General features: G+C 36.2%; 1 protein-coding gene across 1 annotated transcript in view; it reads left to right on the top strand.

The window, feature by feature from the left end:
* The window catches only part of ITGA1 (integrin subunit alpha 1), a 168,468-nt gene that overhangs the window by 61,949 nt on the left and 83,147 nt on the right, over nucleotides 1-23,372 (top strand). The window contains exons 3-6 of the mRNA XM_038535131.1: nucleotides 7,078-7,190; nucleotides 9,809-9,897; nucleotides 10,002-10,113; nucleotides 10,727-10,854. Of these exons, the coding sequence (XP_038391059.1) occupies nucleotides 7,078-7,190; nucleotides 9,809-9,897; nucleotides 10,002-10,113; nucleotides 10,727-10,854 (442 nt within the window). The remainder of the gene's footprint in view (nucleotides 1-7,077; nucleotides 7,191-9,808; nucleotides 9,898-10,001; nucleotides 10,114-10,726; nucleotides 10,855-23,372) is intronic.

The following is a 23,372-nucleotide window of genomic DNA, read 5'->3' as shown; positions in this document are numbered from 1 at the left end:
TGCTTTATGCCAAGTAAGGTTTACTAGCAAACTCATGTGATTGATGCTCTGTTTCCAATGATGTATGTTTTAAGTAAAGGCTATTCAAGCTTGGGGTAAAAAGACTTTTCAAAGGTTCTATCATATATTCTCTTACAACCTTAATATAATATTTATTTTCCATTGTGTATAATATCTTTTGAAGTTGAAATTTCCTCCTTACTAAACTTGTCATTTCTTTGGCTCACCTCATTTCCACCCCTATACCTTGCATGACTGAAAGCACTGAAGCTAATGGAGCCACTATAAAACTTCATTCTCCAAGACGACCAAACACTCCATTCATTAAAAAAAAAAAAAAAAAAAAAAAAGGCTGGCAGGTGTACTTGGCATCTGATAATGACTTTGGCTTGGACATCAAAAAGAGTTAGGTGAAAAGAGTGTTCATGAAGTGATATAAATATGAGAAAACAATCTCTAGAAAAATATCTTTTATAGAGGAAAAAACATAAATACGAAGCAGAGAAGTAACAGACCAGCTACTCTTCAAATAAGTAAAATAATGGTCATAGTGACAAGAATGACTATTATGAATAGCAAACATTTCTCAGGTTACTAAATTTTATTATGACTGGAGCTTTTTTCCATGGAAAAGAACAGTATAGAATTAACTTTTAGAATGAGTGAATGAGAATCAGAATTAGTCATTTTAGAATGAATGTAGAGAGAATCATAATTAGCCATTATAGAATGAATGTAGAAAAAAATATTTCTTTCACCGTGATGATCTTGGAGTTCATCGGGTATTTCTCTAGAGATCAGTAATGAGATCTAGAAGATTCTTTAATCCTCTTAATCTGCACACAAATCATTGCAATAATGCCATCGAAAAAGCCAAAATCTAATAGAAATAAAATGTAATGAGGTAAAGGAAACTTGCATTACAATTTGAAACAACAATAACCCATAGTTCGTGACATAATGTGCCTTGGCTCTTCATAGTGACCCTGTGGGTTTAGGTAGATATGATTGTTACCATCCTCATTTTCTAGACAGGAAACTGGGACTCAGAGAATGAACTGCCAAAGGTTTAATACAGCAAGTATGCGTCAGGGCCAGGACGTGGAACACCAGCCTTCTGACTTTCAGCCAATTCTGTCCTGTAACAACAAGGATTCTCTGGAACCTTGACCTGTGGAAATGCCTCCTGTGTCACTCAAAGGCATATATAGCATTTGGTTTATGCAAAATATTCAGCCTCTAAGATGGGAAAAAAGACTTCACGATTAGGACCTTTTTAGCTGGTCACATGAGTCATGAATTCCCAGGACTGTCTTATTCAGATTCTTAGAGTATTAGATGCAATCATTAATTCATTCACTTAGTAAATACAGAATACCTATTTTGTTTCTGCCTATTTTGTTATAGGCATTAAGGGTATATGAGTGAAACAAAATAGATGAAAACTCCTGCTAATGTGAAGGTTGTATTTTACTGGGAAAGGAGAGAACAAAAAATAAATAAACGTAATAAACAGGTAGGTTATATCAAATGTCAGGATGTGATAAGTTTCTGAGAAAAAATAGAGCAAGATAATGGGGATTGAGAATGCTGGAGATTCCTGAAATTCCATAAACACTATGCTGATACTTTTCTAGGATCTTGTTATTTTTATGCAACTTGGGAAAAGTGAGACCTACTCAGATTAAGTGGTAAATATATGTACTTTCAGAGCTGCAAGCTTGATGTCAAAACAAATAGCTCCTAGGAAAATACACAAAATCATCTTAGATCATATTCCTGCTAACTGATTCTTTACCACTCATCACAACTCTCATGCTCCCTGTCTTGACCCTGGCCTGCTAAACTACCACTTTCTGAGCTCTCACACCTCAGGGCTTACTTATCCAGAATACACATTAGGCCATGGTTCCAGTTGCTATTTCAGGTTATTTCCAGTGATCACCATACAGTAGGGGTTTCTATTGCCCTAGAAATCAAATATAAACTACAGAGCCTTTCCTTTAAAGTCTGCTGTGTGCCACTCAACCTTCCTGCTCCAATTTACAGAAGCTCTACACTGTGTTCCCAACACCTGTACCGCCTCATCATCCTCATTTTCAGCACTTGCTCTTCTGTTTCCACTTTTTTCCTAGGATATCCACTATCTCTCTTCTCTCCTGTTTTAGAATTCACAATAACTTTACTATTAACATGCCATTCAGAACTTACTTTTCATCAATTATCCTAAATTCTCCCCAGTTAGTGGTACATGTTTTCTAAACTAATGAGTATTCTTCTACACACTTACAATTGGTCTATTTGGATGATGGAATCTTAAAATTGGAAGGATCTTTGGAGGCCTAGCTCACATCTACAGCAGTAACAACCTCCAAAACATCCCTGACCTCATTTTGGACTGAGGGCTGCCTCACTGGCCTATGTATGCCCTGTCGGATTAAATCTTCATTAAATCTCCACAAGCCCACCACTCAACTGCCTCTCTACCTAAATCTCATGAGATGACTATTGATACTATTTTCAAAGAAGGAAGGAAGGAAGTTGAGAAAGGAAAGAGGGGAGGAACAGGGGCAGGCAGAGGGAGGGGCCCTAGATGAAAACTTTATCCTCCCTTCTTGTTTCAGTTAGCTCTTGATATATAGCAAATCATCTCAAAATCTAGTGAGTCAAAACAGTATTTTTTATTATTTCTCAAGATTTTGAGGGTTGGATTGGTGTTCCCCTGCTACATGGGGAACTGCACGAATACTCATCTGGTACCTCACTTGAGGCTGGAGGGTCTAAGATAGTTTAACTCACATGCCTGGCAGTTCATGCAGTTGGCTCAGCATTGCTTCTCCTCCACGTGGCCTGTCGTCTTCCATCAGGCTAGATTGGGCTACATCACAGCATGTGATCTCAGATTTCCAAAAAGGATGAAATGGAATCTGTAATGCTTTTTTTTTTTAATTTTTGAAGCATAGTTGACATACAATGTTACATTAGCTCCAGGTGTACAGTGTATTGATTTGACAATTCTACACATTACTCAAGCCTCAGGAGTCACAGTGCCATTTCTGCTGCCTTCTATTTATCAATTAAGTCCCAGTTTCAACAGGAGGAAAAACAGATTTTGCCTTGGTGAAGGACATTGAAGGACAAGTTCACATTACAAAGAATGCAAAAAATTCCAAAGCATCTACTACAGTTTCTAACCTCTGTAAACTGGGTCATCCAGATTAAGGAATCAGCCTAGGGAATCAGTGGCCTTTCCTCATGTCTAAGGCAAATTTGTCCTTCTCGATCCATCCCGTCGATCAGCTCATGGGTTCTACTCTCTCTTCTGTATAATATTTACCTTTCTCTTGTTACTAGTTCTTTCTTAACATCATTTATCCAATACAGATGCTTTCCATAATAAATTTAAACTTACCTCAAACCGTTAATGGTTTGCCTGAAAAAAACAAAAGGCCCACACACAATGCCATGGCCCATCTCCTTCATTCTTAGCCAAACTTATATATATACATATATATATATATATATTTTACTACCTTTCTGTAAACTATCTTAACTATAATATCTATAAGTATTTACTTATTTATTTATTTATTGAAGTTCGATTTGCAAACATACAGTATGCAGTGCTCATCCTGTCAAGTGCCCTCCTCAGTGCCTGTCACCCAATTACCCCATCCCCCTGCCTGCCTCCCAAACTTCTTGAAGTCTGCTCATGGCTCCCATTTTTTTATATTCTTCCCTCTTTGGCTTTTGAGATACTACTGTTTCCTGATTCTCTCTCCTTCTTTGGACACTCCTACCAGTTTTCTTCCTTTGCTCATTAAAATCTTAAGTGTTACTTTTTCCTTCAGCTCTCTTCTTACTTTGTACCTTCTTCAGGCAGTAGTATTTACTCTTAGGGCCTTAGCCATGCTTGAAGCATGCTCATATATGTTCCACATGGTTTCTGAGATGATCAGCAGCAAGGCTGAGCCCAGAGGCCTACCGAAGTAACCCATTATCAGTGCACTCTATTGGCCTTTCTTCCATCCCTCTATCACTTTTCCCACCTCCACATTTGTGCGTGCTTGAAATTGCCTCCCCTAAATCTACCTGCAACCAAAGTTCTTGTCTAGGGTCTGCTTTTGGGGAAACCCAAACTAAGACAGCTTATATTCTATTTGTAGAATTGGTTCTCCCTTCCTCTCCACTTCTTAAATTCAGATCCTCCTCTCTCATCTAGGTCTAGAAACTGTTACCTTCACTCTCTGAGTCTAATTTGCCCCTTTCCCCAATTTATTCGTGACACTGCAAGAAAATAAGTTTCATAAAGCATTTGATCATATCATATCCCTCTTTAAAAGCATTGGTGGTTCTCGACTCTCCCCTCCCTAAAAATCTGAAATTCTTATATTGGACTATAGGAAAATTCATAATCTGGACCCTGTTTAGCTTGACAGGCTCGATTTCTACTCCAGCTACCCTGAGCTACTTGAACTTATTAAAAGAGTTGTTTCTTCTTGCTTCTTAGACCTTGGTGAAGTTGCACCAAGTTCTGACCTGTTTGGTATTATAATAGTCCTTTTATAGTTCTGCTTCCCCCCTAAGTTTTAAGCCACCTAAAAAAATTGTGGTTTATTCATTTCATATTCCCAGGGCCTGCTGTACATGCTGGGCTTGTAGAATGTTCTTACTAAACATTAATCAATCTATCCAGCCTCCACTTAAATACTTTCCATAATAGTAGGCTCACTACCTTTCTGTAAACTATCTTAACTATAGAACCAATTTAATCAATCACAGTACAAAATTCTTCGAAAACGTTGAGGAAAGAATAATAACCATAAATTCCTTAATATAATTTGTTTTTTGATGAACTTTCATTTAATCTAAGTTTTGCATAGATATACTGGTTCTGTTTTACAAATGAAGAAACTAAGGCAGAGGGTAAGTAACTTGTCCTAAATCATACAACTAAGTAAGTGACAAAACCGTGATTTGAATGCATGAAGTCTGGCTCCAAAGTTCATGTTATATTTGATGGAAAGAATTAAATTACTTAGTATAAAAAGCACTTAGGACAGTATATGGCATAAGGTATAGATTTAATAAGTGCCAGCTATTATTGTCATTGCCATTATGATGAGTACATTCAATATAATTTGGTATCGTTCACTTTGAATTGTCATAGGTTTTCACTAAATGAGGGAGATTTTTGTTTGAATTAGATCATAAATAATTTTTAATACCACCATCCAATCGTATTAACTATTGTTTTTTATGACTGCAATATTCTTTTTTTTTGACTGCAATATTCTATAGAATGGCCCTGCAATAATTAGTTCTTGCTGTTGACTATATTTCTTTTAATTTTTCATATTATATATAACACTATGGGCATTATTTTTATGCATTAAGCTTTTTCTCTTAAATTAGGCCTTTTTTTTTAGGATGGATTTCCAGAAATAAGAGTTATGTATTAAAAAGTCTAAACATTTTTATGGTTATTTATGCATATCAAAAATGGCTTTACAAGGGCATTATGTCATAGCTATGTTTTAGGGAGTCTGTTCAACAATTCAATACTTGTAATTGTTATAAAACCTTCACATTAATACTAGCTTTACCCAAAGAATTTACACAAAATAAATCCCATCCCTTTTCAATAAGACAGATTTTCAGACAGATTTTTGACAGATTTTCAAATATTTAGATTTTTAAAATTTTCTTTCTTTTTTAAATATTTTACTTAAATACAATTTTATATATATATTTTTTAATATATGCCTTCAACACCTTCATTCCAATGGAACCTCTCAGCGTCATTCAGATTTTTTTCTTTTTCTAAACATCCCCAACTTTCCCTCAAGCATCTCTGGTCTGACAAAAGTATCAGGTGCTTAACCATCTGAGTCATAATTCCTAAATACATTCCGTTGTGCCTATGTCCCTCTTAATTTGGAGATTACAGACATGGCCTGTAGTGCAGAGCACACAGGGTCACTTTCCTTGACCAGGGCATCTCTTTCCAGCAGTGCAGCCTAAGGACACATTAGCATTTTATGTACTAAAAAACACTGTTGGCTCATGTTTACTTGCTATCAGCAAATCCCCCATGTCTTTTTTTACATGAACTCCTATTAAGTCAGGTTGCCCACATCCTGATGTCAGTAATAGTATTCAAATAGAAGTTTTTTTTTTACATAGGTCCATATTAAATTTTAACTGGTTTATTAAGTTTCTTGTTCCAGAATGTTGAGATACTTCTGATTTCCCAAATATATTGATTAATTTGATACATTCCTTTATGCTTTCTGCGTCTTCACAAAAGTCATAAACAAAGATATAGGCTAAGACAATCCCAATAAGTACAGTCTTATGGTACAAAATTCAAGTCCTTTGGTTGACAGTAATCAGCATCTTTGTATATAAGTTTTCAGCCAGCAGTAAATCAGTAGCTGTGAATCCACCCAAATGCCTTAACACTCAACCACATTCATCCACCTTATTCCCAAAGATATCACAGGGGACCTTGTTAAATGGCTTCCTAGGACTAAAATAAGTCATGACTATATTTTTCATTAATTATTATTAAACTCATTCTATAATTCTGTCTAAAAAGACATTAAGTGATTTTAACCTGGGTCTCATGAATATCCCTATTTTCTAAGTGCTTACAAACTAGTCTATACTAAGATTAAATCTTATGATAATAAAATGTTTATGTTTGCTAACTTTTCTATGCAATTATCAGTTCCTCATAGGAAAAAATCATTTATACTTCCATGTGTTTTGTAAACTAACACAGCAGGCTTAACCAATAATTATTATTTCAGCCCCCAAGTAAAAAATATAATAAAGAAATGTTTAATACAATAAATAAAATATTCTGAAATCCTCTATATATTTTATGGCTCTTTAATGCAAATCAATCTGCAATTTGAAGATACTCAGCTTATTTTGAATAACATTCCATTACTAACAGAGAGGGACTGTCTGATGATGTCTACTGTTATTGCCTTAGAACTAGTCATAAAATAACTAAAATAAAATGTTTCCTTTTCTTCAAAAGTGTTAATTGAGTTATTTAACTTCCAGGGTGCTAATTGGTTCCCCTTTAGTTGGTCAACCCAAGAACAAAACTGGAGATGTCTATAAGTGTCCAGTTGGGAGAGGCAAACCATTACCTTGCATAAAGTTGGATCTACCAGGTATGTAAAATCAAAATGTTAAAGTCTAATCCTAAATTATACCCAGTATTCTCATTAAAAATAAATCTTAACTCAAAAAAATATTACAAGAATCTATAAACATTCTTCAGTTCTTACCATCCATGTTCACATAAAATAACATTTTGATTCTGTCTGCCCTTTATTTGCTTCAGAATTCAGGATAAAATATCCATAGATTTAGAAATAAAAAACCTTTCCAAATAACCCCACCCATTACATTGCCTCCACAAAATTTAACTGTTTATTTTTTTTTAAAGAATTTACCACAGGAGGGATCCCTGGGTGGCGCAGCGGTTTGGTGCCTGCCTTTGGCCCAGGGCGCGATCCTGGAGACCCGGGATCGAATCCCATATCAGGCTCCCGGTGCATGGAGCCTGCTTCTCCCTCGGCCTATGTCTCTGCCTCTCTCTCTCTCTCTCTCTCTCTCTGCGACTATCATAAATAAATAAAAATTAAAAAAAAAAGAATTTACCACAGGAATTGTAATACAAGAATTCTTTTAAAGAGAATAGCACAAGGTAAACTTTGATAGAAATGAATCTGTTTGATAGAAATATCACTAATATTAGAATATGACTAGAAAATTCCTACTAGAACTATCCAATAATTAGAATCCTATTGGTCTTCTATACAGTATTAAATACCATTAAATTAACATATACTTTATAGGTTTATTTCAAATGTATTTTTCAGTTCTCTGTTTTTCAATTTCCTATTTGTTTATTATGAACATTTTTCCTTTATGTTTATGGGCATAGTTACAATAGCTGCTTTAATATCCTTGCCTGATAATTACAACATCTGGAGTATCTCAGCATCACTTTCCATTTATTACCTTTCTCTTGAGGTTGAGTCACATTTTCCTGTTTTATCTTGTGTTTAGTAATTTTGGATTGTATCCTGGATTATACTTTTGAGTTACAAGCATGAAGATTCTAGATCTTTTATGTGTCTTTGAATAGTCTTAACTTTTTGTTTTAGGAGACAGTTTACTTGGCTGAACTCAATTTCCAAACTTCAGTAGGAAGCAGTTAAAATCTCTATTCACTTCTTCTGGTTGTAGCTGAGCTGTTTGAAGTTTACTCTGCACATATACAGTTCAAGTCCTTCAGATATTTGGACAGAATATACATGTATATGTTAGAACTCTCTTTTTGTGGCTCTACTTTCCAAGATATACCCCCTCACTTTGTAGATGCTATCATTACACCAATTTCTATCCTTTGTTTCTTTAGAACAGTTAAGACTTTGAGTTTTATTTCAAATTTAGCCACTGATGAAGGCCCTCCCTTGGGAGAAAACAAACATGTAGACAGGAAATTCACCCAATACTAATCTCCTCTTACAAGTACAGACTTTCCCCGTGCCCCCAGTTTCTGTTTTTGGTTGCTTTCTAGGGTCTTCAGATGGTTGTTTCATTTTTTTCTCCTTTCCCTAGAGTTATGGTTGTTATTTGCAAAAGACTTGCTCTGATAGGAGCTACTCTTTCATTATTGGAAACTTTAATAGCATTTTAACATTAGCAAGGAGATTTTTAACTATACCAACAACAGTGAAGTTTCTTCTGCTATAGTCCCTAGTGTCCCAAGAATGCTCATTCTGGATCAACCCTAGTACAAAAAATCTAATCCAGATTATTCAAGACCAGTGTAGATAATAGCCCAGTTCCAGGTGCTTTCAAGGAAAACCAGACTAAATCTGGGACCAAGACCATTGCTCAAACTAGGAAGGCAGCATGACCATTCAGGAATCTCTGCTTCCATTCCCCACTTTAAGCTATAGATGGTCTTAAGGTAGGAAAAACTTCTGGGCATGAACAGTGAGATAAATCTTTGAACCTGAGATTTGCCACTTTCAAATATTTTATCACTCTGCTAAGCAGAGTTTAGAAGATTTGGATTTTTCCTGTCCAATCTTTTTTTGCTCTTTCCAATATAAATAACTAGAACTTCTTGCCAATTTTGCCAGGTTGGCATGCTTCAAGACCCAGTGTTCCTACCTGGAATATCAAGTGGCGTCCCTTCATTGTATTTCTTATATCCAAACTTCCTGACCACTGCTCAGTCTTCCTCCAGTTTTCTTTGCTAGCCTCATGATGTCCCCATGATGGTGAAAATAATGGTCAAAAACGTATATTTGAGAAGGTTTTTTTTTTTTTCCTGCTCTACTGCTCATTTTCCCTCCTATCAGAAATCATCTTTTATCATTGGCCACTTATAACATATAGATATAACATGCAAGGTATGTGTGTAAGTTTACATTATACCTATAATATTATGAGAGTAAATGTTTTGTTTTAGTTAGAAAAAATGTGTGAAAGGCTATCCCACATTCTCTCATTGCCCCAATAGTTCTGCATTCTTTTACAGTTCAGCAAAACTATTTGAGACAGTTATCCAGACAAAGTTTCTGGGACATAAGCCAAGTTTTCAGCCTTAGCTTATTCATTATATCCTTTAATAATACTTTGAAGACTATTTAGTTGAATCATAGGAAGAATGTGCTATGATATGAGCAAAGCAAATAGAATGTCTTAATGAGAAGACACTTAATTTTACTTCATTTTCCACCCTTATAAAGTTTTGTTCTATTTTTAGTTAATACATCAATTCCCAATGTCACGGAAGTAAAGGAGAACATGACATTTGGATCAACTTTAGTCACCAACCCAAATGGAGGGTTTCTGGTAAGAAAGCAAAGAGTTGATTAATGAACCAGGAATGCTATCATTATGTCTTTATAAAATCTGTTCTATAATTTTTAATCTTATGGTTTTTAATTTTTTAAAAGGCATGTGGCCCCTTATATGCATATAGATGTGGACATTTGCATTACACAACTGGAATCTGTTCTGATGTCAGCCCCACATTTCAAGTCGTGAACTCCATTGCTCCTGTACGAGGTACACATTTTATGCAATGTTCTTACATGTTTGAAAAGTGTAAGCAATGAATGAGACATATGTATACACAGGAGCATACCAAAAAGCTTGAAGTATTGTGTCAGCTACCAGCATTACCAATTTAGGTAAATGTTTGCTTTGCCAATATATAACCAAACCGTACTGCTATTTTTGGAGTTGATATTAGTGTAAATAACCTTTAACAGAGTCTTGTTTAAACATCATCACTAAAGCTGTCACATTGTTTTTATTTAAAGAGTGAGTCTCTTTGAAGAGAGTAATCTCATTTGAAGTACACATAGAATGAGAATAGTTACATAAAATTCATATTGAGAAAATTTCCAAAGATAACTCATACAATGTCGATTAAAATTAAGTAGAGATGAGTTTTACTTGATAAGAATTTCAAACCAATTGCTATGGAATGCAACAGTATTTATCACCTTTATTTTTCTAAAACTGTTTTCTGATTATAAAAGCAATGTGTCCACTATGTGGACTATCAGCTTATCTTTTAAAACGAGCTTATTTCAGCCATGAAGACACTTCATACACCTTCGTACTGTCTAAAAAGATAAATTCAAATGTGCGCAATTGACTCCTTTTATTATAGAATGCAGTACCCAGCTGGACATAGTCATAGTGCTGGATGGCTCCAACAGTATTTACCCTTGGGAAAGTGTTACAGCTTTTTTAAATGACCTTCTTGAAAGAATGGATATTGGTCCCAAACAGACACAGGTATGTCACTAAGCATTTTGATTTCTGTTGTTCTAAAGATAAAAATGCATAGATTTTTAATAATAAAAATATTCTGAAAATAAACTAACCAATAAAGCTAATATTCAGGATGAATGTTATATTCTATATCCCTGCTTTTCTCCTGATGAAAAAGACATTACTGGAAGATCCTGTTATTTTCTAAATAGAAAATATTATGAAAGCTGCCATTTCTAATGCTCTTGGAAAATATCCCCTACAAATCTCTGTAAAATCATAATTGATTCTTACTTATAAGGTAACTGTAGCCACCTCTGATAATATCAGAGAAGGGTTTCAGAATCTGTGGAAACTAATCTCACAACCCAAAGAACACCTAACATTACAATCTCCTTTCTCATATTATACAGAGTAAATTTGTGAGTGACCACAAAATAGCACTTAAAATCCATTTTTTTCTCATATTTAAGAATTTCTTTTTCTTAATGAGGTTTCACTTCATTTAATGGCAATAAAGGCGATGTGTTTAGAAATAGGTACTCATGGGGAGAAATTTCTAAAAAAACAACTATTCGACTTAACTGTAGCTAAAACATGGGGCATGTGCTCAACTTGTTCTGCTGCAATTTTGATGTTTCTATCCACTAGAACTGTAATTAATTTTCTATTTCTATAGTGAAAGTCCTAATAGAGGAGCTATTCTCCCAGCCACCAGCAGAACTCTAGCCTGCGGGGTGAGATATATGGAGTCCTAGGTCTTTCTTAAAAGGAACAATTACTCTATTCAGAGGAATGGGCTCAACCCTTAGGGTGCAGATGCTACTAGCAAATGCGAGGGAAATGAACATGCTCTGAGGCAGAAGAGTCAGGTCACATTTACTCAGTTCCAGGACCCCATTCCACAGAGGAGAAAATTTCAGAATGCAACCCTGCACACAGTCATTTGTGATATCTGCTGATTTCACCGGAGACAATCTTCTTCGTAGGGAGAAGCTCCCTAAATGGGTGAATTTTTCTGTCACATTTTGCCTGTATAATTCATTGTGGAATCTAGTCATACTTCTTAATTCATTTACTCAAATATTTTTCCTGAGGGTTTACAGTGTACCAGGCTCTGTGCTAGGGCTGGGATAATTGTAGACAATATGACAGACACCGCCACTGCCCTCATAGGGCTTCTGATAATGAGATGTTTCTCCAAAAGTAGCTCACAGAATTTCTTTTTCCAAATCCCTGAGGTGCTTGTGCGATGCCCCAGATTTTCAGAATCAGAGTTTCTCAAGGTAGAGCTATAGAGCCTACATTTTAAGTAAGCAAGCTACACGATTCTTAAACATGGTAAAGTTTCAGAAACACAGGACTAATGCATTATTATATAATGATGTGTATGTGTGTCTGCTGCATCTCTAGATACAGACTTTGTATCACCTTTTTAATCCTTTTTAGTAGCCAGCCAGTGCTTTGACATGACATAGTGGGCCCTTAATAAGACTCTGTGGAATAAATGTGTATGTCATAATTGATGCTTTTTAAAATCTTTCTCTGATAGGTGGACACTTAATGAGACACTATTTCTACAACTGGCATTTTAATATTCTTTTAAGTATATTACTTTATACTCTGGGCTTTAGTGTTTAGTATTTTCTAATCTTTTTCTATTTTGGCTTAAGTTGTATTCATGACTATTTTGTAAGTAATTCTCTAAATGAAATGGATCAGAAAGGACATATTTACTAAACCATCAATTTTGCTAAACTGTATTTAACAGGGTTTTAAATGTTTACATGCGTAACATGTAACATTTAAACAAGTTAAATGTAACGCATTTAAACTCCCTTTAAAATTTGACCTTCTTTGGATTCAGAAAGGAAATTTATTCATAGAAATTTTGGAAAAATACTTCCTCTTCAAAGAAAATGTGTATGGTTGTCTTTCATGTGGTATTACAGTAATTCTCTCCAAAAACATAAACAATTTATTTTAACAACCATTTTTTTCCCTGACTGGTTGTAACATAATTTAAATAAGTTTGGTTTTTTTGTCTTTTTCTTTTTGCTTGTTTTCAATTAGAGCACCCAGTTCTGCCCTAAGATTGGCAGAATTTCCTTCTGGAATTTTTCCTCCCAAGTATTTATCCTTGCTGCCTTCATTCCTGAAAGGGGGATATATAAACATAAATTGTGAGAGAGACTACAGATAGGAAGCTAAGAGCTGGATGGGGAACTCTTAGAGTCCTCAACCACATCAAGGGCATAAAGGTATTAAGAATGGAGTTAAGAGGATTTATGAAGATTTCTCTGTAAAAAGAGCCTAGTGAGAAAGGCTTCAGTGGGATCATACAGTGAGCTTGGTGTGTCCACTGAAGTTGGGACACACAGTTGACTAGAGTCTGACTCCTGCCCGAAATACCTAACCGGCCAGATAACAGCTAACCAGCTCCTGACAGGCAATCAGATGAGAGGAAGCCACAGTCGAATTGGCCTGCAGGCCCAGGGTCAGTCATCAGTACAAAGAATGTGTATGTTTATGAATTATCACAGAATCATGCTAGGTCCTGTCCATGGACTTCCCTTAAGGTGAGCAGAGGCTTCTGCACAGAAAGTCAGAAGACATCCCTGATATCCAGGGACAGCAATAGTGAAATGTATTCACCCAGACAAGGTTGCAGGTAAAGGGACATCTGCAGAGAATCCACAAGAAGGCTGTTAGCACTGGATCCATCTCAAGATAGCACCAGTCAAGTAAGAATTCCTGTATCCTTTATTCATCTTCCCTCCCCCTGTCCCTGTGGAGGTCAGAAACTACAGTTAACAAGCAAGGGAAGATAAGAAGATAAGTAAAGAAACAAAGAAAGAAACAACTAGTTGTTCCCCTTTCTCAACTGCATGCTTCTCACCCACTGTAAGCCTTACTTAGTAAGGGAAGGAGAGAAGATTTAACTGTAAATCAACTTTGATATTTTGTCTTCTTGATTTTGTTTTAATTTAAGTTGAACCCCATGAAATTGTTGCTGTATGATAATTTTGTTGACCTACAAATACAGCAGTTTCTGTGGTACAACCTAAATTCAAATACATTTGACCCTAGGACAATGTGAAGGTTAGAGACAATGACTTTCTGAAGAGTTAAAAATCTGCATATAACTTTTGATTCCCTGAGAACTTAACTACTCATAGCCTGCTGTTGACTGGAAGCCCTTCCAATAACATAAGCAGTGGATTATCATATATTGTATATGTTATACATGTTATATACCGTATTCTTACAATAAAGTAATCTAGAAAAAAGAAAAGGTTATTAGTAAAATCATAAGCAAGAGAAAACACATCTGTATACTACATTGTATTTACCAAGAAAAAAAAAAAAGTCATGTTATCAGTGGACTGACCCACACAGTTCAAATTTGTGTTGCCTAAAGGTCAATTTTATTGGTCTCTCTTTTTTTTAACAGATCTTTCAAAACAAAGAATAAGACCTTTATCTTTCTATCCAAGGGGAATGGAAAAACTTCACCCTAAATAAGTTTTGAAGAGATCATTGGGCCCCCAAAAATTTACATTATGACTATACCTCATGAGTTCTTGTTTACTATATTAATTACAGTTATACACCTAGTAACAACAAGTAAAAATCGAATATGATGGCCTATTCTCTGCAGTCGTAGATTTGTCATTCAGTAACTGCACGTATTGGAAGATAGTTGCAAAGATGTGAGAGTAACTATCAACACAACAAAGAAAAAACCTTCGAAAGGAAGGAAGCGGGGAAGGAAGGAAAACAAAAAAGCTTGCATTAAGAATGAACTTGTGATGAGCACAGAATGATGTATAGAAATGTTGAATCACACCATATTATACATCTGAAACTACTATAACACTGTATGTTAATTAAGTGGAACTAAAATTTAAAAAACTTTAAAAAAATAAGTTTTCTGTATGACAATTAGTATACATTAAGAGAATGCAACACAATTACAAAAAGATCAACTCCAAATAGTTATTCAAAATTTCTTCCATGTTCCTGTGTGGTCCCATTAAGACTTTTGAAAACATAGTGAAAAAATTTTTGTAAACCATTTTTTTTACCCAAGACAGAGTAAAGGCTGTAAAATTGCCTTTTAAAAAAACCACCTATAAAAAAAAACCTGAAACACTCTGAGCTTGCCATAAAAGATATGATGGTATAAACATTATGGAGGTCTTATTGATCCTCAATACCTAAACATAACGTTGCTTTTAATAATAAATGAGAATGATATAAATATGCCAAATACAAGTGCATTACCCTAAATAAAACCAGTAAATTGTGAGGCTTGATATAAAAGTGAAATATACTAATGGAACAATGTCTAGATTGTTGCTATCAAGAGTGTAGAATAACATTAAACCAGCCAAAATGAAAGAGAGAAATTAATTAAATTTTAGGAATATTATTTATCTTTCTTTTTACTGCACATTTTATGGTTATTTCCCTAGAAGCCTTAAATATTAGGCCCGATTCATTGTTTTGAAGTCTGAAAAGAAGCCTGACTGCACCTTGCAGCCATATCCTTGTCAATCAGGCTATAGTTTCTGACAGTGGTGTTGTGAATGAGGTGAATCTTCTCTATCAATAGCTACCCGTTCTCCATTTTCCCCCCTTCCTCCATCCATAACTCACCTGAGTTATCCTTCCAAGGTAAAGTTCAGACCATAGCATTTCCCTGGATAAGAGAAATCTCCTATCTTTGCCTGCTGAATAAGATCCAAGCTCTCCAGGGGACTATGTGGCATTTGTCACCTGGCACCAGTCATTCCCACTGCCCCCTGCCTCCCTGGTGCCCTAGCCTCCCCTGGCCTTCCCTGAACACATCATCTGTGTCTGCATGAGCCCCCCTGCCCAGAGTGCCCTTCTCTACCCCAGGCCCTAGGTGCTAGGTATACTTCATAGACTTAACCTCCAATGTCAGTTGTTCTGGCACTTTCCATGATCTTTCCACCCCTGCTTCCCATGAACAGTTCTTTCCCTTCCCATGTTTCCATACCTTTTGCTCACCCTTCACTTATTGCTCTCATCATTGGTAGCACTACTTTTTGTATCACATATCTGCCTCTCCTAGCAGACTATGAACTCTACTTTGACAGCATTGTACCTTAATCCTTTTATTTATGGGATACAATTTAGAGTTTTATGTCTTTCCAACCACAGAGGAGATGAATTATTTGGTTTGGAAAAATGTCATTACTGGGATTTTTCTCCTTGTGTTAAAAATCATTGTTGTGGGGCACCTGGGTGGCTCAGTGGTTGAGTGTCTGCTTTTGGCTCAGGTTGTGATCCCGGAGTCCTGGGATCGAATCCTGCATTGGGTTCTCTGCAGCAGGCCTGCTTCTCCTTCTGCCTATTGTCTCTGTCTCTCTCTGTGTGTCTCTCATGAATAAATTTAAAAAAATAAAATCTTTAAAAAAATCATTGTTGTAATAACCTCCTTCTTTCACTCTACTTCATGAAATCATTGAGTTAGAAGTATGTGTTTGTGGGACTCCCCCGAGACATCCCCTTCACATTAGGTTTCAGGCTTTGCAGGTGTTCCCTCCCTGGCTCCATTCACCTCTCTTCCTGATTTTTCCCATAGTCTTCTCTTTCCTCAGAACTTTACTTTCACTCTCCTATCCTTGCATTTTTGAATTTGGATCAGCTTCATTGCAGCAGTATCTAAGAGGGCAGTTAAATATATCCCTTTCCCGGGACCTATATTTATCATCATTTAACTTTATATTTCTGAGGACTCATTTCATCTGAAAGCCAGGCTCATCTATGTCCCTCTCCATAGTGACAAAAGGTTAAGCCTGGTTTCAGCTAACATTGCATCAGAATGACCCATGCTGACAGTTCAATTGGACTGCAATCTATATTATTACCACATTCATACTCTGACTTCTAATTACATTAGAAGCACATTATAGGGTAGGGCTTTTGTACCACAGTTTGGTAAAAGGAAATATAAAACTGGCCAGACACAAAGCCTGAGCTCTTTTCACGTTAAGCAATTGTGCATCTTACACAGAAAACTTCATTATTTTATAATAGCTATTTTGCATATTTCTCTTTCTTAAACTTCTTTGTCATGCTGTTGCGACTTGAAGTTTCATGAGAGAAAAATCAGAATGCCTTCCTTTCGGTGATTTCTTTTCTATTTCTCACATTCACTTTCCTTCTCTTTCTTCTCTATTCCCCAGAAGAAATGAAACCGCTTAGATAACTAATTCATTGTAATTTGGCAGATACATATGAAATATCTTACTGATCAAGTATTATGCTAGATGTCATGGGCAATTTAAAAATTACAAAAACTAAAACTTTGTCCCTGAACCTAAAAGACTTCCAACTTAGAAATGAAGTAAAATCTTATATTTGGATAACTGCAGTACATGATATTGTATCATGAATATATCAAAGGTGAATGAGGCAAAAACAATTAATTGATATTTACAAGTAGGTAAGTCAGTATTATAAGGCAATTTTGTCCAAACTGTGTTGCTTGAGATGTTGAATATGTTTCTCCCAAAAAATATTCCCTTAAATAAGAATAAAATATACCAGGTCTTCCAATTCATGATTCACAATGCATGCTGTCATATTAGAGATTCTGAGAGCACTTTCATTTTTTAAAAAAGATGTATTTATTATTTTAGAGAGGAGGGGATGGGCCTGAGGGAAAGAGAGAATCTCAAGCAGACTCCCAGCTGAGTGTAGAGCGCAAAGCAGGGCTCAATCTCACAGCCCCCAAATCAGGACCCAGCTGAAATCAAGAGTCCATCACCCAACTGACTGAGCCACCCAGGTGCCCCTCTGAGAGCACTTTCAAGAGAATTTGCTTATGAGAAGAAGTAGAGCAAATAAGGACAAGAGTAACAAAAAAACCTTGGTCTTTTGCATTTGAAATTTGTAGCTTTTTTCTTTTATCTTTTTCTTTTTTAGTTAATATAAATAGCAGTGGGAGAAAAAAAGGCAGACAGAAGAGATAAAGGCAGAAAGACAGAGAGGATGTGGAAGGGGGTCCCGCTGTAAAGATAAATGTTAACTTTGTGTTATTCATCATTTTCCAAGATTACTTGACCATGGAACTCTTTAAAAATCATACCTAGTAACACACAAAAGGATGATAGTACTCCCTAGGAAAGGAGTAAGGGAATATTAGTTTGTGGCTTAGCTGAAGAAGGATTATAAATCTCATGTTTAAATGGCGGGTTTGAATAAGTGTTACAAACCTCTGGCTCATGTAAAAGAATCCTCAGGCATTTGTGTTCCTGATTTATGCCATAGCCTGAATCTTAGTTCTCTTTGGCCTTAGAATATAATTACATACCTATATCTTTTGTTCTACTTACTCAGGAAGTACAAACTGTATCTTTCTAGAAAGTAAAGGCTTCCTTTCCAGTTGCCTCTGAAAAGTGACTGAAGTTCTACTTGTGATTCATCTATCCCTTGTGAGTGTTGTTACTATCTTCCTGTACTGTGTTACGGATGCCATAAGCTACTCTTTTTTCATTTTCTTTTAAAGAGAACCTACATCTAACCTGTTGCTTCTTTTAGCTGTCATCCCTGTCTGTTTATTTCCATTCAGCAAACATGCCGAGAACTTATCCATCTCTATTACTCCTCAACAGTGTTCTACTTAATTTCTACCCTCTGGATCTTGTATCATTCCAACAATGGAAGCAACTGGCTGCTTCAAGTCACATATGATGATTATTGGCTGTTTTTATTTTTCTCAGTTCCTAGAATGATTTCAATTCCTCCTCATTTTTGACATATTTTCCAAGTTCCAGACAGCATTGCTTTTTCCCATTCTACATTTGTAACTGATTGTTCTTTACCTGAGTATCTCACTCAGAAGGCTGCATCTTCCTCCCTCCATGAGGCCTTTCAACATAAGACAATAAATATATTTGTGCTTCTTTTCTCCAGCCTCCTTACAATTTGTATTTATCACTTGGCTCACTTTTTATCTTGTTATTTAATCATCACCCTTACTTGGTTCTGTTGCATTTGCATATACACACAGTGTGCTAGAATGAATCTGTTTTACTTGCCTTAAATTATACACTAAGCTAGGACTGACTCTGTTTTTATTCACTAGGTCTTATCAATAGTCAGCAAAGCATTACTTATGTTTGTTTTGGGATTTGACCATTTTCCTGTGATGAAAATCAATAAATGGCACCCCTTTCTGGAGAAGACACAGCAAGCCTTATTCTGTCTGGTTCCTAAGGAAATATGCAGCCCAGTATCAGCCAGGGGCCTACACTGAGTGTCACTTCCCTGAGATCTAAGTTTCTACTGCCCAGTCTTCTCATTTCCCACACTACTTTATGTCTTTTTCTGCTTATCATTATTTCTCTGCTATCTCCATATTCTACTTGCTTATGTGAAATGTTACAGTCATTTAGTAAGAATGTATGAGGGTCAACTCTAAGCAAAGCAAAACAGTGGCATGGGATAAGAGAATACCAAAAGCTATGACATAGTCCATGCTCTTTACCCCTCCTTGGCCCTCTAGAACATATAATTTAGTTGGAGAGATAAAGCATGCATACAAAGCAGTTGAGAAGAGTGCAGTACTCACAGGAGCAAAATAGACAAGTTTGCCTCAAAACTTAGAGAAGGGGAAGATCAGTATGCGCTACATTGGCTAGGTGGGGAAATTTTTGCAGAGAAAGTGAAACTTATCTCCTGGAATGGGTAGAATGTATCTTTGTTGGAGGGATGAGAAAGGGTAGGGGCAACATTTGAACTGGGGAATCCTAAAGATGAAGGAGAACAAATAAGATACAGTCAGGCTTTGAGTAACTGCAAGTCAGGGGAAGAAAACTGAATTTTATCCTATAGGTCTAGTATTTCCAGGAGCACCTTGAAGATCTATCTGTTTTCTATCTTAATTAGAATAAAAATTATCTTCTAAAGTGTACTGTGTATTTCAAAGTCATTGATATACTAAGCAGTGGAGAGCCATTAGAGATTTTTGAACAAGTTATATGATGAAAGAATTTCAAGATAGTAAATCTTTCATTAATATGTAGAAGAAGCTGAGGAGAATGGAAATAGGAGGGAGAGCAAGAGCAGAGAGACCAACTATTGCCACAGTCCAGGTTCAAGGCAGTGAAATCTGGCCTGAGCCAATGAAGAAATGCAGAAAGAGGGATAATAGCTCACATGAAAAGAAGTAGAATATATGCCAGTTAAACAAGGCTGCTTTGTGCCATCATATTTGACATTTGTGATGTACTTTACATACCTTATAAAACCTTCTATGAAAATATTGGGTTACTTGGACACTAGGAATAGCAGAAAAATTGTATCCTCTTGCAAAGTCCAAAATCAGTGCTTTGAAGCTTCTCTTTCTCTCCCTTAGGTCTGGTTTCCCAGATACAAACCCTGAGAAAATGAGCCAAGTGATAGTGATTTACTAAGGGAGTGCTTTTAGAGAAAATAGTAAGATATTTGGAGAAGCAAAACAGTAGCAACTGAGGACAAGCAAGGGTGTGATTTCAGGGTAAATCAAGACTCAGGCTGATCTGGAAGGGGAGCTCCCAGTTGAGTCAATGTGCTGGTCTTTCACTGCCTGCACTGAAGTGTCGCCTATGGAACATGGTAATAGGCAAGGAGGGAGAAAACTCCTGGGCACTCCTGGCTTTTTGAGCCCCTGGGGCAAAACACTTCTAGCAGTCCAAGGACAGTCAGTCATCTGAAGAGATGCTCAGGTGGAGTTAGAAGCAAAGTATAAAGAAAGCAACTGGCATTTGTAAATTCTCTAGAGAATAAACTTAAGAAAGCGATATATATGTTAAGTCGATAGAGAAAGAGAGAAAGATATAAAGCACTGATTTTTTTACTTACCAAGGGCTAAAATTTTTCTATCCCTAGTGTTCAGATAATCCATGGTTTATAGAAGGTTTTATAAGATATGTAAAGCATGTTGCAAATATCAAATGTTATGGCACAAAGCAGCCTTGTTTAATTGGGATAAATTCTACCTCTTTTCCTGTGAACTCCTCCCCATGTATCAGTGTGATACTCTCTTTTTCCTGAGCAGTTAATGGCTTATGACAGTTAATGGCTTATGACCATTTGCTCTCAAGTGGGAGCAAAGTGCACTTGTTGGTAAAAAGGAGTAGGACTGTTGGGCTGTGTTATGTGCAACCACATTAGAGATTCATGGCCATAACTTTAAAGTGAGACCAGTCTACAAGTTGTGTGATTTCTGTCTAGAAACATTTAGTGTCACAGAAGCACACAAAGAAAAGGGAGATATTTGGATTTAACCAGATTTGGAAGTTAGCCAAGCGAGTTAATGGAGGGGAAAAATGGTTAAAGGAGTTAAAGTTTGCAAGTAAATGATTATGGTGATGGACCATGGGATCTAGGCTAGGTTAAAAAAAAAAAAAAAAGTAGGATCTCTGAATTAATAGGAAGTCTTGATATGGTGAAGGAATTGATGAATTAAATATACTAGGTAAATGAGCTGAAGTTAATGGGCATACAGAAGAACACTTGAATGGAGTTGGAGGTGCAGTTTTTCCAGTTGACAAGGTCAAGGATAAGACCTTGAGAGTGAATAACAGGTGAGCTATAGGAAAAGATTATGAAGGGCAGCCCCGGTGGCCCAGCAGTTTATCACCGCCTTCGGCCCAGGGTGTGATCTTGGAGATCTGGGATCAAGTCCCACATCGGGCTCCCTGCATGGAGCCTGCTTCTCCCTCTGCCTGTGTCTCTGCCTCTCTCTCTCTCTCTGTCTCTCGTGAATAGATAAAATCTTAAAAAAAAAAAAAAGAGGAAAAGATTATGAAGATGAGGAAGTCAAAGAAACAAGAGACTAGACCGTTCAATAGATTATCCAAATAAGAGACTAGGGTGTTCAGTAGATTCACCCAAGTAGTAAAATGTAAATGTCCAAGAATAATGACAGGAATGACAGTTCTCAGAATTCTTTGGTCTCCTGCTTAGTCAAATAAAAACAAAGGGAAATAAAAACAAACAACTCCATAAGATGTCCTAAATGGATGAGCAATTAACTTTCACAACAATATTTATTCATCTTGATACCTAAAAATAGGCATAATGTTTAAGTGCCAACATCATTTTACCTTTATTTACAGTGAATATTTATATAAACAAAGACAGTATCAAACCTTCATGGTTTCCCTTAATAATTATTTAGTGTCTCCCTGGATTATTAATTAAAAGCTATAAAGGTCATTGGGAAAATAATTTTAAATCTATGTAGAGAGTAATAGATAACTATCCATTTCATTATAATTCAAGGAAATAACTTGAACTGGAGTTATTGGTATGTCCCCATTCATTTATTATTTTTTGCATAATTAGTTCATTGTAGTCTACTTTATTTCCAAAGGGACTTCTGGTCATCTTTATTCCAATTATAACAGTGCATAGTCTTGGTACTTATGGTGACAAATATTCAGTGAAAGATATATTCTTAGAAGAACAGGGCACAAATTGAGCAGATTGCATGTTCACTCAGCTTATTATGTACTTTATCTTACACTTGTATATGATCTCTAGTTGTTTCTTATTTATCCTATACCTAACTAAGCAACTCTAAGGAAGAATTAATATGTTCTATTTCTATTTTTAAAATATAATTTTTTTGCTTTGCTTTATTATATTCTCCAGTCCCTGAAGATTAGGTAGCTAACTCATTAAATTCATCAAGTAGCAATGAAATGGTAGCAGCATTTAGCAGAAACTAGCAGGATGAGGTGACAGAGAATGCAGGGACTTTAGGAAGTTGTATTTTTGTAGAGAAGAAATAGAGTGATGGAAAGAGCTGTGGGATAAGGGATTCACATTTTAGACTAGACCCTCATCTGCCCCTTCACTATGAGGAGTAAACTTAAATTACTCATTTATAAAATGTGATACTATAATCTGAATAAATTAGGAAAAAAGTTTTTATAAAGCATTAAAAATATAGGATACAGGATGCTTGGTGGCTCAGTGGTTGAGTACCTACCTGTCTTTAGCTCAGGTCGTGATCCTGGGGTCCTGTGATCGAGTTCCACATCAGGTTCACTGCAGAGAGCCTGCTTCTTCCTCTGCCTATGTCTTTGCCTCTCTCTGTGCATCTCTCATGAATAAATACAATCTTTTAAAAATACATATTTATATAGGGCACTATTCTTATTTAAGTATGGTGGCATAATTGCTCCAAGATGTCTAATGTCCTCTATTTTTAAAAAAAGATTTTAATTATTTAACATTATCCTGTCTGTGCTAAAGACAGAGTGAAAGGAGGGAGGCAAAAAAGGGAAGACGGAGAACATGAAAAGGGGGGGTGGGGAGAAGGGCTGGCATAAGAGAAATGAAGCTATGCCTGAGCTAGATACAGCCTGAAGCAAAAGTGTGCTCCCCCAGAAACATGCCCCACTTATTACTCATCCAGCCTCATCTTGTTTCACTTCCCCTCACAGCCTGGTCCAGGCTCACTGACTTCTTTTTGGTTCTCAGGACATCCCTGCTTTTTGCTCATCTCAGCTTCT

The sequence above is a fragment of the Canis lupus genome, chromosome 4 (genome assembly GCF_011100685.1).
Source record: "Canis lupus familiaris isolate Mischka breed German Shepherd chromosome 4, alternate assembly UU_Cfam_GSD_1.0, whole genome shotgun sequence".
Lineage (NCBI taxonomy): Eukaryota > Metazoa > Chordata > Mammalia > Carnivora > Canidae > Canis > Canis lupus.
The sequence above is the reverse complement of the archived record's forward strand: the minus strand, read 5'-3'. Positions and strand labels throughout refer to the sequence as shown.